Consider the following 17,237-nt stretch of genomic DNA (forward strand, 5'->3'; position numbering starts at 1 on the left):
ATGGATGTGCATTGTAGGTGACTCATAAGAATACCAAGGTCCCAAAACGCTTCATCTTATCAAGGCGAATATACTAAATAGTCAGTTTTGAAGGAGAAAACAGTTTCTTATTCAACAGAACATTATAGACGTTGAGTTTTCAAGTACGTTTTCAAGTATTTTACCTTAGAGAATTATTTACCACTACGTAGCCGTTACACCATCAAGCTCTAAATTGACGAATACGAAGCAAATTGAAGCGTTTAATTGGTTTATATCTTCTCCATATATTATTATTATTATCAAGCTGTGTCTAACGTAGATTGATAAGTTGAGACGATTTGTTATAATTACTCAGTATAGTTGTACTTATTCGTGCTACTTTTTAAAAACAAGGACAAACTTGGCATTAGGTCCTACTCAAGGTTTATGCTTCATCGCCGTTACTGATAATTACTCTTTACGGAACTATTGTCTGTTCAAAACACCATGTTTAAATACATTCTTTTCTTCATAGTATTTTCAATAATTTCGAAGCCTTTGACTGCTGAAAAATTGGTAAACGGAACTTGTCCATCTAGTCAAAGAACATTCTGCTATGATGGGATTATTGTACCTATGTGGAGACCATCCACAGGCATAACTGCCGGCGACAAGGCTGCTAGGGCCATCGTTTACTTTTCAGCACTTATGTATTTATTTTTGGGTGTGTCTATAATTGCCGATCGTTTCATGGCTGCAATCGAAGTGATCACTTCGCAAGAAAAGGAAGTGACTTTGAGAAAGAAGAATGGGGAAACTCAAACGATATCCGTCCGCATATGGAACGAGACTGTTTCAAATCTAACTTTGATGGCTTTGGGGTCTTCTGCTCCCGAAATTTTATTATCTGTTATTGAAATAATTGGGAAGAATTTTGAAGCTGGGGATTTGGGTCCTGGCACTATTGTCGGTTCTGCAGCCTTTAATTTGTTTGTCATAATCGGCGTATGCATAGTTGTCGTTCCTGATGGACAGGTACGTCGAATTAAACATTTAAGTGTCTTTTTCATCACATCGTCGTGGAGTCTGTTCGCTTATCTTTGGATGTATCTCATTATAGCCGTTTTTACGCCTGGAGTAGTGGAAGTTTGGGAGGCACTGCTTACGTTTATCTTTTTTCCCGTTATTGTGATTTGTGCATACTTAGCCGATACAAAAATTTTCTTTAAAAAGTTTCTTAAGAAGAAATATCGTGCAACTGCCCTAATGAAAGCTGCAAACGGTGATTTAGAATTGACCAACCACACTGAAGAAGTGACATATGCTCCTGCTGATGGGGACTTATTAGTTGAGGAATCGGAATTCGATCGCCATCGTATGGATTATGTGGAAGCTATTAAAGAAATTAGGAAACGAAATCCGAATATCGGAATGAAAGAATTGGAAGAACTAGCGCAAATGGAAGTGCTTAATAAGGGTCCCAAGTCCAGAGCTTACTACAGAATGCAGGCAACACGCCAACTTACAGGGAGTGGAAATGTCATCAAAAAAGCTAAAGTTGAACGTCGAATGTCTTTTGATGATAACCGACTAACAACAGAAACATATCCTCCACACGTTCAGAGGTTCTTTTTTAATCCTGGTCACTACACCGTAATGGAAAATGTTGGAACGTTTCCTGTGACAGTTACTCGTGTTGGTGGAGATATGCACGCCGTCGTCTCTGTTGAGTACTTCACTCTGGATGGAACTGCAGTTGCTGGAGAAGATTATGAACCAGTTAAAGGTCTACTGTTGTTTTCGGCTGGCGAAACACACAAACAAATCATGATTTCTATTATTGATGACGATATTTTTGAGGAAGACGAACATTTTACTGTCCATTTGAGAAATCTCGAAGTGAAACATTCGTCTACCAAAATCGAGCCGGTTCTGGTTGACCCCATGGTTGCTACTATTATGGTTCTGGATGATGATCATTCTGGAGTTTTTCAGTTTGATGTGGCTGATCTTACCGTTAGTGAGTCTTGTGAATACGCTGAGATCAAAGTACAGCGTGTCTCTGGTACGTTTTATTTTTATTTCAGAGTATAATGAACACTTATTTATATCATACATTTTTAGGCCTCCTAATCAATATAAAACAGTGTAAGAAATATTTTGTTGTGATATCTTAGATTGAACTTATTTTTGCTTGACGAGTTCAGAATTTTAAAATGATTACTTACAACACATAAAGTTCGTAGAAAGCGAGCTATGCTTAAAGAAATAATTTGGGTTACGACACCAAATATTGAGTTCAGTTAGATAACATCTTATGATAACAGTAAAAATCAAAACATCTCTTACATTATTATTTTAACTCTGATTGTTGTTTGCTGATGGACGATTATTTGTTAGAAAAATTTTAAATGTCAGTGCTAGTTTTTTATAGCGTATTATAACCTGGGACAGATGTCGGATTTAAAACATTTATTTTTACAAAAGAGGGATTTAATGATAAGAATTATGAAGATCGGCTCGCAAATGTTATTTTATATCCTTAGACTAAATAATCAATTTTGCTGCAATCATCTAAGTTCAAGATTTCATGTTCCTTTAGATTTAAACAGGTTTATGGAAGATCAATTTGCACTGTACTTGAGATTTATTTACTTAGCATGTACAAGTGCAATTTTTAGTTAACAAATAGCTAAAGACTTCCAGAAATACACTGATGTTTTAGGGGAAGGTTTAGCTTAGCTAGATGTTTCTGCTAGTATTTGCAGAATTCTATAAACATTTTATGCTGTGAACAAACTGGAACCTGATTGTTGTGGTTTAATGATCAAAGGAATTTAGCATTTCTTTCATGCTACAAATCTTGTAGACTGCTGTGTAAATACGTTCGTTTGCCCCTATCAAAAATAAAGTCAACCAGTAGTTGTTAAAACGATTCACCTCAAGCATAACGAAACTTATCATTTTGCGTTTATTTTAAGCGACGAATAACATTGATTTTGTCAAGCCACAAGGATGCTTACATGTGAATTTTTATACAGTGGTTCGAGATAGGTTTCAAACTTGTGGGATGAAACTGCAGCGAAAAATAAAAACAATCCCAACAGTTTTCAATAATCAGTAATAAATCCGAAATATTCTAACTTCAAGATCAACTTACTAAGTGCTTCTATTCATATCTATAGGTTGCCGAGGTATCGTTCGATTGCCATACCAGACCGTCGAAGGTACCGCTAAGGGAGGCGGAAAGGATTTCGAAGATACTGTCGGATATATAGAATTTCAAAACGATCAGACAGAGTAAGTACTAAAAAGTTTTCTTCGTTGACGTTACCATTTTTTATAATCTACCACATATTTTCGTAGTGCTTCTTAGCTCATAGTTACCTCTAACAAAGTTAACCCTTTTAGTTAAAACGTATGTGTAAATATTTTATTTACCTTACATCCCGATAAAATCAGCTACAAGAATAATTAATCATAAACATTGTAGTAAACTTGCAAAAATTTGGTTACTTTGAGTTTTTGTTTGTATGTTCGACGAATGAGATTTACAGTAAGGCATTTTTCCTTACCAAAATAGCGAAAATAGTTTATTAACAGGTACTACTTAGATTTAAAAACGTGTTTTATTAAAATATAATATAATGGAAAGTAACTAAACATTTTCAGTTGCTTCAATTCTAGTGAATGTTGAAGGCTTAAACTTCATAACAGATAGCATGATGTATGTGATGAATACTTGTTTAATCAGTTTGAAACAGTCGTTAACAGTTCGAGAACACTTGAGTTTCAGGTTTTTTTCAAATACTATACCTCTGAAAGGGAATACACAGTAAAATGAGTTATTCATGCTAACATGTACATTGAACTTACATTATTGATGATATTTATTTAACCATACTCTTCTGCTGTTATATAATTGTTTGGTTCAGATGAACTTCATTTTTTGACCATAAAATTGGTTACAATTCATTAGTTATCTTGACAAATACGTATTTTATCGACGAAATAACATTTGAAAGCGTTAAAGTTTGTTTTGACGTACTGAAATTACATCAAAAAACGAGAGCGGTTACTGGGTAACACTCATATTTTTCACTTAAGACTAGATAAATAAAGTACAAAGCAAAGAATGTTCATCAGAGACAATATAGTCTAAATAATTCTATAAGAAAATCAATCATAATGTAGAGGATTTTCGTGAATCCTTTAAGTACCTTACACAACACGCGCAAGTTTTTAAGACAAGCCATGTTTTCATTAGTGCAAATTTCCTATAAAAACTCATAAGGTAGAGTGAAAATAAAAATCTAGATAATGTGTGTTGTTCTTACACTGACAGAGGTTCATGCATCTAAACGTTTTGAGCTGTTAACCAAAAGTAAAACCATATGGTATTCTTTTATGATAAAAAATATGTCAGCCGATTATTTAAATAAAATAAATTCAAGTGATTCACATGATTAGTTCAATACGAAATGCGAAAAGTCGCTGAAATGAATGATGAACTGTTGTAACATTGCAAAAACGTTTCTCTAGAAATGGTTTCTGTTGAATTTCGATGAATTTTGTGTGCATGGAATCAAGAAATGGCAAACACAAAACTTATCGCTAGTCTGTCATGCTACTAGTGAAGTTGTTAAGTATTGCCGTTCATATCTTATACACTAAACAACAAAACTATAGTATGATTTTTCTCAGTATTTTATTATGAAATAATGCTACTGATGGTAATAAAAATTCTACACAAGTTGCGTATATTTTATAGCACATTAAGAACTGTTTGAAGTACTTTTAACGAAAATATTTTCTGGTTTCTATGGGATTCCACTGACGTGATTCTTAGCTTCCTTTTAAAATACTATGACCACAAGATAATGATTTGGTTTGGAAAATTATATATATATATATATATGCAGAGAGAGAAAAAGAGAGTAATGTAAGGCGAATCTGATACCAAAAATTCAAGCACAATTGAGATCCAGTCTCATATTTCCTATCTTCTGTTAATAATTACAACTTAATGGGTTAACATTGTTAGTCGTTTAAAGGATTAAGTATAAATATAAAGTTTTATGATGCAATCAAAGACCAAATAATAACGATCGATTTTGACAGTGTTCATAACGAATATAATTCAAAATTATTACATAGGCTAACCTAACAAAAGAAGTACTAGCAGTCCAAGTATTTAGATTTTGACGAATGAATAAAGCATTTACTGGCCATGTCATTCGTGGAGAGTTGGTTCAAACGTTTTCGAATTTTTATTTCATTCGTTATTTCACAGGTTCATACCTTGTCAAGTTTACCTCATTTTGTTCAGTCGGTTAATATATACGTAAATGTTACACAATGAAGTTGGGTCGATGAATGGTCTAAAACCCTACACTTGATTATATCATTGTGTTTAGATTGAAAACAGCCACGTCATTTATCGATACTTTAGTTCAATAATTAATTTTCTCACTATCTAATTTATTTGTTTGAATTTGATCATTTTAATTTCCCTTCTCTTGCGCTTATAGACTACAGTTTGATAAATCGAAATTCTCGGTACCAAGTTATTACTATGTAAATTCTGTTAGTTGATATGTACTGCATATAAGACTATAATTTACGGTCGAACGAATCGAATTTAAGAGAGCAGGTCCCGGATTTTCATACGAAATTCATTCATCCATATGGTTAAACAGCGTTTGTGGTATTATAGCTGATCTTATTTCGTAATGAAAACTGTATTTCTAATTTCCAACTCTAACGTCCAGTTGTAAATCCTAATTCTTATTCCTTACACTAATTCATAACTCTCATATAACCCTAGTAAATTGACCGACATTCTGAAGGTCAATTAAGTATCGCTCAAAAGTCTTTCAGAAATTAGTCTCACCTGTATGAATAAATCACTAAACTTGCGACTGAGTACAAATACACGGACGCAATTTTTTCAAGTATTGACAGACTTACACACTCATGACTGATTCCAAAGATCACATTGTTTCATATTTTACAGGAACTAAGCAAACCAATTATTGAAGCCGTTGCTTTTTTTAAATTTATTTCAACGAAATGATTTGAATTACTGAGTATTCTAGACAATCCAGTCTTCATATTTGTTGAAATCTAATAATGTTGATTACGTCCTTTACAAGTGTCAACTTGTTTTGCTTTACAAAACGGAGAAATATTGTAGGGAAAATTTTTTATGGAGCGTAATAATTATTTCAGTATATTACATTCTTTTCAAAATGCTCCGTCGGTTGAATACAAAACATCAGTTAACAAACCAAATGTTCTGGAAAGGAATGTTACAAAATCAGATAATATGATTGTATTTTCTGCAAGCTATGTATATGTCAGATATATATTTATGATCAAAATATAAAAAACGTTTTACTATCATCATCCGATGATGACTTAATATAGATTTTGTACATTCATTCACTAGACATGTTTTTACTTGATTCTGTGGGACGGAAAAATAACCAAAAAGTATTTCAAAAGATTGTAATAACAAATTTATTGTTTTAAGAAAAAGAGCATTTTGTTTTACATTAAATTTTATCATTCGATTCTAGTTCCTAATGCATTTTCATTGTAACTGAAGGATTTCAATTCTCATTATGGATTATTTAGGTTCCGTCTAAGCGATTGCATGAAATCTGTTTCTCATTAATATAGACTCATTTGGGAATGCAAGTCAGCATTCGACGACATGCCGATATATTCATGTTAGTAATCAATGAACTGTGGTGCAACGAACTCTAGTCATATTAAGACTGGAAAAATTAATGTTAAATTAATATTGGGCACAGATAGTATTATTTTCACCTAATTTATTGCTACAAGTTGAATGTGTAGTATTCCTGATAAGGAAATCAAATAGAATGACATTTTGATGATTATAATTATCTGTATTTTTTCTTGTGAATCTAATCTTATTCTTTGTGTAAAGTTATAATATTTAGATGCACAAATTTTGTGGTTGGAATGAGCTAGAAAACATTTCATACACTTTTCATTTAGTTCTTTGCATAAATACCTTGAAAGGCAGGTGCAACTTATCTAAGAATCTTTCAATGATCAAAATCGTGATTATAGGAACTAGTTGGCCTTTGTAATATATATATATATATATAATGATATGCGTATGACAGTATGCATATGTGCACATTCTGCAGATGCAACATCAAGTTTTTTCGTCTTAAATGTGAATTATTATCTAGAAAGAACATAAATAATCTATAAATAACCATTAGTTAGTAATTGTTCTGAATATTTTTGTTTATATTAATGTCATTGTTATATACTATTTTGTTGAGGATCAGATAAATTTAACTAAGACTCAGTAATAATGAAATGCACATGTACCTCATAAAACTCATCGAAGATGGACATCACGCAAAAATAAGCATAAAACAAAGCGTCTGATTCAGTAATACCTCTTCTACAAGATGATAATATTAATCATGAACAGTATTCATTATTAACTCAAACAATAGGGAGACTGATAAGTGAAGCACGTAAAATAAAATGACGCTGACTTCAATGAGTCAAAAAGTCAAGGTCATGGAAAATTTCATATTATAGGCAAAGTAAAAGTTGAATCAAAACGACTGATAAGGAGAACCAACGAAATAAATTTAAATCGTTCTGATTTTCTTATATTGCTTAATGTTTTTGATAGTGATAGATGAAGTATAGTGATTCAACAAACATTAACTTATTGCAATCATTCGATCACTGTGCAGCTTCTTGGTAAGTAGTAGCTTGAATTTTTGTTCCAAATAGAATCCAGGCATTCCGGTCATGATGTTAACGCGTAAATATTCATTAAGTAGAATCTAGTCGTTCAAAACATTTAAGCTCAGTCACTGTTGTATACGGAGTTAACATTATTTACTCTATTTCTTGCAAGCAAACTTATCGCAGATCAAATTAGTTTTAGAGTACAAAAGTATACACCTCTGATGGGAGTTTTGATTGGAAAGCATAAAGTACGAGTAGTTTGTTTACAAGAAATTATGAATCGATCAGTGTTAGACCACTATTGAAAACCTGGAAGCACTGGACGGCCGTTTCCCCCCTAGAATGAGACAACTCAGCAGTGCCCATCCACGATTCCGCACGTGAGATCTGAACTCAGGACATTAGGCCTCGCGCACGGAATCCCAACCTCCAGACCACTGAGCCGGTATCTAATGGTGTTAATGTATAACTCCGATCAATCCACGATACTACACGACCATCTTCTATTGTCTTCAGTGGGTAGCAGCCTCACACTCGACATGGCTGAACTCCACTGGCAGTTACCCACCGAGGACAATCAGAGATGGTCGCACAATATCGTGAATTGATTAAAATTAGAAAGACTTAAACGAACTAATGATCAAATGGTATCTAGGGTGGTATTGATCAATATAAATCTGTCAAGTACTCCAAAATCGGAAATTAATTAAGCGAAACAGATCTTATGTGCAAAATCTGATATCATTTAATTAAATATTTGTTTACACACATAGACATTGATACAAGGAGGAACCAAATATATATGCGCCACGCATCGTCATTTGATTTGTGCGACGGCTGTGATACTGCACGGTTGCCCAAACCGAAGTTGGTGATTTTTTTTGGGAGACACTCCTCGAGCCTTTGACCCAGAGGTCTAATTCACAAGGCAGTGGGGCAATATTAGGAGATGAGTTTTCATGGTAGCCGGTGACCAACAATATGCCGTTTGTTCTCTTAGGATCCTGGAGCTCATGTGCACCATTGGTTTGGAATCAGGGTTTTCCAACTCCTATAAATAGATCCTCTATATCCTCCAACCCAGATAAAGTGCTTGACATTCGCTTTTCGCCCTCTGAATTTCGTAAACACCAGTGATGCCATGAGAAGGCAGTGAGTAGGACTTCCGTGTGAGTGGTTGTATACGCGTGGCAATGTGAAAGAACTTTAAGAGGGAGAGTGAACTCACCCCACCTTCGACCGTACCAGGGTATTTTGTGGGCGCATAATATGGTGTCATGTATATAGATGCAAATTGGACGGAGTACCGAAAGCCTATCATTATTAGATTTTATCAGCAAGATATATTCTCCTACTAGCTGTTTCCGGTCATATTTAAAACCACAGATCGCTAAATTTTCTTCAGGAGTGTACGTTCGCTTTCGTAATTAGTTATCTGTTTTTAAAAACAATGTTTACAACGACATTTTAGTGTTGGATGTCAGTTACAGTTATTGTAGGTTTTCGTCAAACAGATTTGAAATTCTTAACTGATAATTATTACGCTCTTTATTGACGATAACTGTAGACAGTAAAGTTCATTTAATAAAGTACTTAGCTATATTTGAATCCCATTTCAATTTCAGATGGTCATTTTCAGTAAAATGTGAAATAACTGCAATTCATACACTGATACTAAACTAGATTGCTTGCTTATTAATATTCCTTAGACCTTCTTTAATCATATTTTCAATATAATATTCTGAAATTGTAAACATTAGTTTACTGAACTAAAAGGGAGCTAATAAATAAACAAATCATTCGTTATACTTTTTTATGACTGGACACTTGAACAAAACTGACTGAAGTGGTTAAACTAATTATTTGGTCATCAAACTAATCCTTGAATATACCGATTAAAACCAGGCCACTGGGTAAATTAGGGATTTAAAACGGTCAATTTTCGAAAAAATAAGCCATAGATGTATGATTTACCAAATTATAAAAGGTGATCTAAGGACGATAATCAAGGCTATAAATGATCTTTTACTGACATGATATTACACAAATAAGCAAGAAAAGAATTGTTTTTAAATATAACTCCCTTAATAATTACTACTAGACTAAGTTTTCTTTCATTACTTGATGCAACTCATTTAGAATGTTAAGATTTATGAAGTTGATTTTGAGCCAAATTGGTAAAAGGATTAATAATACCAACTGATTGTCTTAACCATAGTAATTAGAGTGGATTTAATCCAACTACCTAATGGCTTTGTCACTGTGTTAATCCAACGCCAAATGAAAGTAATCAATAAATGTTTGACATTTTATTAATATAGCCTTAAATAGGGATTTCGTTGGGCTTACACAATTTAGTTTACTGAGTTCAGTCATAATTACTATCTTAAAGTAGCTCACTAGATTCATTTTAAGTGTTTTCATAGATTATTTTCGGGATATTTTGTGCTGCAAAAAGCAATTAATTGATTTCGTCTACAAAAACAACATATACCGGTTATAGTTAATATAATTTTTATTCAACTTTTCAGTAATAGCCAACCGGAATCTTCTGAATCAAAAATATCCTCTTCAATTAGACCTTACCAATCATAAGCTAATGTATATACATTAAAAAATCATTGTCATATCAAGTGAACACAAAGGCAAATACGGGAAAACAAATAGGTTTTTATCAAGTTGTTAATCATGTCCTAAAGAATTAAGAAAGAGTAATCAATTTAAGGAGTTGAATAGCATACGATTAATTATGATTAATGTTTCAAGCTGTTTTGAATCACAATTTGACATTAGTCTGAAAACCACTAAAAACTAGGAGATAGCACACAATTCTTCTTTATCGGTATAGGGCTTGCCAGCTGTCAACACCCATAACCCAACATGAGACTGAACTCATGACTTTCATATCATACGGTTAACACTGATTTTTAACCACTGAACTGGAATGGTCAAATAATATTTTTCTATAACAAAATAAACAAATCAAAAAATTTGGTTTGAGGAAAATCGTTTTTCGTGTACATTGTTTGAATTTGTTTTAAGAGTGCAGCAACGTGATTTCATGACACACTTGATATACGCTGACTTTATCTCTTTAGTTTTAATGGTGCTAGATGCGTAGTTAATTATGAAATACTTTAGTAAAATCGTGATACAAATTTATATTATCTAAATCGGTGTATACAATGAGTATATATTATGATCTTCTTGCTAAAAAAACGTTTTTTCAGTGATTGAAATAGAATATGCAACCTATATAAATGTTTTATGGAAGGGGAACCATATGTTATATTATTAGGATTATAGTTAAACTGGATAGAAAACTTAAATCATGTAATGAATTCACTTTGTTTGTTAGCTACAGTGGTAAGTTAGTAGAATTATGACTACTTCATTTACATAGTTAATATTTAATCAGAAGGTCATAGGTTTAAATCTCACTTTGTCTAGTATGATTCACTGCCGAAAATCATATTATCAACACAGAGCGTAAGACTTTAGTAGCCCTCAAATATCTAACTCCAGGTAGATCGTGCGAATGACTGTTATCAAAATATACATGTTGTCAATCCTCGTATATAATCATCAACTTAAATCGTGTTAGTGTATAACGGAATTAAATAAGATGGTGGAATTAAATAAGTCATGTATGAGAATGAAGTTTGAATACGTATATTTCATACAGTCGTTGGTCGGAAAGCGATGCAAAACAAAATGACGCGCAACGGAAAAGGCGAGTGAGCAACTTAATTTAACTAAGCGTTAATCGATATTTATAGTCAGATAAAAATAGGTTACAAACATGTGACGAGTAAAATAAGAAATGTACACACATAAGTTTAAATAAAAACAGTCAAGGTTGATAAGGGAATAATTAACAACGTCAAAATCTAGCTTGATAATAATGGATAAATTAGCTTGTACAGAAACTAGAATAAGCTATGTGGGCTCGACATAGGAACAACCACTACAGAACTCAAAGCCCAATAAACGTACGTGTACGTGGTTGCTAGTCTGGATTTACATAACAATATATGTACACTTGCAAACTGATCGGGTCAACCACTTGACAGAAAGTGACTTATCATCACCACCGAATTAATCTAATTCAATTTATAAAGAATCACTCTTGTAGTTAAAAATTTTATAATTCCGATTGTCAAACATATTTTTTCATACAGTCTTAATTATTTTCTGAGAGGATGTTTGGTATACCTAGAACAATTCAAATAATTAATTACCATAAGTAATAAAGTATATTATTGAAGAAATTAATTTTTTTTGACAAAATAATGGTTTTTAGATATTTGTTCATGAATAACTTTAGAGATTAAATAAATAAAAATACGTTTGAATCACTGATGAAATTCATTGAAGATAAAGCGGCTTAAAAATATATGCGCAAAATACTGGTACACATGACGGAATCTTCTTGTCTGTTCTGTACTTCAAAATTCATCTTTTACAATTACAAAACATTATGAGTTTAACAAAATGAAAGTAATTTTTACTAGTATAGTCGTTTGCTTAGTTTTTATATTTGATTTAATGCAACTTTTCTGATAACAAACTATTTGTCTAATTTTTTTATAAGAATTATTTTACTTGAAAATGTTAAACACCATTTTGAAGAATAATTCGTATTTTCAACTGAAAATGGAGCCAAACAAAATCTATAACAATCTGAAAGTTGTTATGAGATATTTACCTTTTCACATAAGATAATTTTTCTTTACTTATGGATACGTTTTAATTGACAGCATAAAAGTGATTGGTGATATGGACTCTTAAATACTGGTGTTTATCACAGTGATAGGGCTGAAAAGTATAAATATAAGTTATGGATATTGATCGCTATAAACAAAAATGTCAAACTTTTAAAGTTTGTTGCACTAGCTTTCAACAAAATTCTTATGATTTTCTTATATTTAAAATGTGGCAAAATGAAAAACAAGAAACCTAATTTAAAGTAATTTCTCTGACATTTGTTATACATTTTGACTAGATAAATTTTGGTGACCTTGAACAAAAATCGTGTCTCAGTGTGTAAACGATTTTCAAGTAGTTGTTCTGTAGTATATCAAGTTTATAATGATAGACAGTGAAAAGTGGACAGATTATTGATTTTTATCAAACAACCAAAAGAAATCTGCTGCTTATTTCGTAGTTATTTTTAAAAGAGAACTGGGCAAACGTGGATAATTTTAAACAAAATAAGACTATTATTGTATATCAAATGAATTCAAGTGAAGATACTGTATGTATGAAAACTAGTGGTTTGACATAACTATTCAAACGTTAGTAATCGAAATGAGATTTTAATGAATAGCTTAGTGAACTAATTGATCAGTCTTTTTTAATATAACGGAATTATTGTCGGCTACTAATAAAATAAAATGCATTTAGTAATGGTAAAACGGAAATTACACCTATAATATATGAATATAAAAAAATTAGTTCACCAACATCCATACTTTCCTTTAATTGTTCCTTGAGACTTAACAATCAGATCCATTAATATAATGTTAGGGGATTTATGATGATTCCTATATTCATCAAATGAAATAAGAAATAATCGAGTTGAGTTTTACAAATATTATTACTACATAATTGAAGTGTTCAAGTTCACATTTTTTTAATTGTATATTATATAAACTCAAAATTTTATTTATAATCAGTTGTCTGATGTATGCATATTTTTCCAAAAGATTTTTATCTGAAAACATACTAATCTAAGCATTAATCGTTTAAACCATTTATATACAAAAGATAAAGAGTTGTGGAAATAGTGAAGTCATCACTTTTTGGTTACTTATTTTCATTTATTGTATCGACTTCCCCTGTTGTCTCTTGTATCCTTTTAAGAATATTTATACACGGTGAAAAGTTTTGAATATATTAAGCAGTTATTTTAATGTCCCATACATTATTCACTAGTCAGACATTATTATTTGATGAAAAGATAAATTTTCTTGTCGTAATTTATAACAAAGTAAGTAGTATTAAACAAATCACTTGGGTATTAGCCAGTAACTATTTGAAATTATTAATACGGGGTACGAATTCTGCGAAAAAAATGTTTGTGCGGAAAACATAACAGAAATCCATTTGCAGGGAAAAAAAACCCAGATTCAGTTATTCCGTTTATGGCGAAACTGAACAATAGGTAAAATATCAACAGTTTGGGTTTTTCTTTATTCAAATAACTGTTAATGTTTTAACGAAAAATGCAACTAAATATCTATCCCTTCAAAGTAAGTGCTGCGACATCTTCGAATTTTATGTTACTCATTATTTAAATTACAAGAGTCAGGTGATTAGACACTAGCTGGATATAGAATGTTGGCTATGGTGGGAAATGTGCAGTCATTCTTTACGATCTTTTAAATTTTATCCCTTCATTTTGAATACTCTGAGGTCTTCTGACTTGATTTTGAACTATATTTTGTTGATCTGTATTCTTAATATCACTTAGACTATGATAATTCTTGCGTCTGTTACTATCCAACTTTTCATTTTCATCTCTTAGCAACTAACGGTGTTAGATATAATCTACCAAATCAAATTTTATGACTAATTAACTGATATAGATTTTTTTCTTTTCCCACATTTGCTTCAAGTAGTCATGAAAATATGAATTACTTCAGTTCAGAAGTTTTCAGCTTAACCTCTTTAAAAATATATCAAGATTTTAATTAATATGAACATGTTTAGAAAGAGTCTTTTGTTCCACTTAAAAGATAGTTCACTAAACTGAAAGATGAGTTCATTTTAAAAAGTTTGATTAAGGAAAACATACTGTATCAGTAGGAAAAGTAAACACAAATTATTAAACCAAAGACAAATGTTCTTTTTAACAAAAGTAAACTTTAGCGATAATGTTATTTTTCTGTCTGAAGTTTTTTGTTATAGGGTAATCTATCGAATGAAAGGAACGTAGAATGTTTAAATTTGATAGATTCGTGAAAGTTGACTACTCTTCAGTTACTGTTCACCATTAGATAATATGATTTGGGGAATCATTGAAAAAATATGATTTCGCTGAATGTAGTTAAGATGCCATGTGATTAAGAACTTTACAACAAAATGCATAAGAATAAACTTGGAGTTCTTCTACGTTATAATAATGGTAGTATTATATTATTTACATTTACATTTTTCATCATAGCATTTATTCATGACTGATGTTTAAGCCGTTAAACGGGCAAATATTCGTATTGTGAATTAATATTTTGCTGGTTTTCAAATTCAGGAAATTATAGAAGACTTTGATTTTGGATTAGAGTATCTAAAATTACAGAAGTCATGTGGCATAATTGATTCTGGAATATGTGCAACATATACGATTCTTCATATAGTTCTTCCTTCTATAAGATCTTATCGGCTTGAGGCAATCTTGAGCAAAGTCTAACATTCACAGGATTCAGAGTCAGTAGTTGTAATTATTACTGCTAAACTTTCTTTCAGCCATGATTGATTTGTTCCATAACTATATGTCTTTTAACAAGAAGAACTCTTAACGTATCACTTCTAAAATCAGTCCATTTTTTCTTACCTTTGGTAATCATTAACAGTCGGAATGTAACACGTTGCCAATTAAGATAATATCTAAATTTACTAAAACTCCTCTGTGTGGCGCATATATATTTGGCGCATTCTTGTACCAATATTTATGTGTTCAAATAAATAAATAAAACTTCTCTGGTACCGTAAAGTGAGAGTTAAGTACAACAATAAAACAGTATGTTCAGTCAGATTTATAAATTGTCAAGAAATAAAATAAATAGATCTAAAACACTTCATTGTTGATGTTGATTATTCTCTTCTTCAACTAGCCTATAGTTTTCTGTATACCGTTTACTTTTGTTTTTCCTCATATTTAATATATAAATATGTATATGAGTGTGTTTCGAGAAGGATAAGTTCACACTCTTGTCCTAACAATATACTATTTAATGGCCTTGATCGTAATATACTTAACACATGCATAAAAATACTCGAAAACAAACTTGTAATGATGTTCGAATGAAACGTTGTCATGGTAATGTTTAGGTTATTTGTTTCAATACTATACATTGTATACATCACATTATTTTTTCCAACTTTGCATTTTTCCGTTTACTGTTTTATTGTGTACATTGTTCGATAGGAACGAAAAGCTACTTATGCTTATACATATGTATATTTGAGTGAGATAATTGAAATAAGTTGATTGAATTGAGTAAAACATATAACAAATAAATAAAGAGAAGGTAGGAAAATAATAACAAATGTGTGTCAGACCTATCTTAGCTTTGTGTTTTCAGTTATAGCGGTAAAGACAATAACAAAAAAGGTAACGGTTTTAACGAATGAATATATAAGTGTATCAAGCCTTGAACTTACAATCATTGTTGTAAATAAGATAATTTAGGTCTGTAGTATTATTTATCTAATTTTATTTGTTTCATAATGAGAATGATCAATATATTGACAAAAGTATCACTAATAAAAATGAGGTTCAGTTAGCATTTCTTGTAAAAATTGATTGATTTTGGAAATTGATGAAGTTTATCTATAAAACAGAGGTCATTGATAAGTTTGGATGACTTGATCTCAAGATGTGGACTGCTAGATTTGAATTTAATTTGAATCATTTAATTTACTTGCAGTGAGATATCAGTATTCAGAGTTCGATCTGATGTTAGACCATGAAAGAGATTTGGTAATTATTCCAAATAAATGGCAAAGCAGAACTTTAGTGATATCTTGTTTTCAATAGTTCTTCAGTTGATGCTATCTGTGATGAAACTTATTAGTCAGTTGCTCAGTTTGTTGAATTGTCAATATTATTAAGGTTTCATCATCTTTAAATTTCCGAATTATTATCCCTTCCAATTAAGTGATTTATTCATCAGTAGAAGAAAAACTGGTCGTGTATGCTAACGTCGCATAGCTGTAAGATAAAGCATTGTATTAATGATAATTTCAAACTCTTGGAATAGACTGCGTAATACCGACTGACACTAATGTTTTTTTTCGAATTTTCAAGAATTCCACTTTCATTGTATAAAGTACTGATAGATGTGTTAGCTGGTTAAAGAGATTTTAGAGTTTTGACTGCTGTTATGAAATGTTTGGTGAACTCTAACTACCACTTATAATATTCCTATTTTTTTATTTCAGTAATAATATCCTAAGGAAGTCTTAATTTTAACTATGTGTAATACTATCTCACCGCTGATGGTCAATATTTCATCTTCAACCAACATATTCAAATTAGTTTCTGACTCTCGTTACGTTTTTTCATATTGTGTACTTAATTACGTCCCAATTTTTCACGAAGTTGTCAGATACACTTTAAAATACAATGAATTAGTGTCACGTTGGTCCAAATGTTTTAAGTAAGAGCTCTAATTTATTTTGGTTTGCGATATCACAGGGGCAACTGAATGTTGTTTAAATATTCTTATTAGCTAATATGTATGCCTACTATAAGATGATGAGTGGGCTTAAATATTTTAGCCTGTAAAGAGTAAATATTA

The 17,237-nt window shown here is 31.4% G+C and overlaps 1 protein-coding gene across 2 annotated transcripts in view; it reads left to right on the forward strand.

Moving 5' to 3' along the window:
- Positions 1 to 347: 347 nt before the first annotated feature.
- Positions 348 to 17,237, forward strand: part of SLC8A3_1 (Sodium/calcium exchanger 3) — a gene marked incomplete at its 5' end in the record, with an annotated part of 87,486 nt that continues 70,596 nt past the window's right edge. The window contains 2 exons of one of the 2 annotated variants that reach the window (XM_051218198.1): positions 348 to 2,026; positions 3,147 to 3,261. In XM_051218198.1, coding sequence (XP_051074039.1) covers positions 469 to 2,026; positions 3,147 to 3,261 — 1,673 coding nt within the window. The remainder of the gene's footprint in view (positions 2,027 to 3,146; positions 3,262 to 17,237) is intronic. The other variant, XM_035732089.2, reaches the window with a different exon arrangement.

The sequence above is a fragment of the Schistosoma haematobium genome, chromosome 1, assembly GCF_000699445.3.
Source record: "Schistosoma haematobium chromosome 1, whole genome shotgun sequence".
NCBI lineage: Eukaryota > Metazoa > Platyhelminthes > Trematoda > Strigeidida > Schistosomatidae > Schistosoma > Schistosoma haematobium.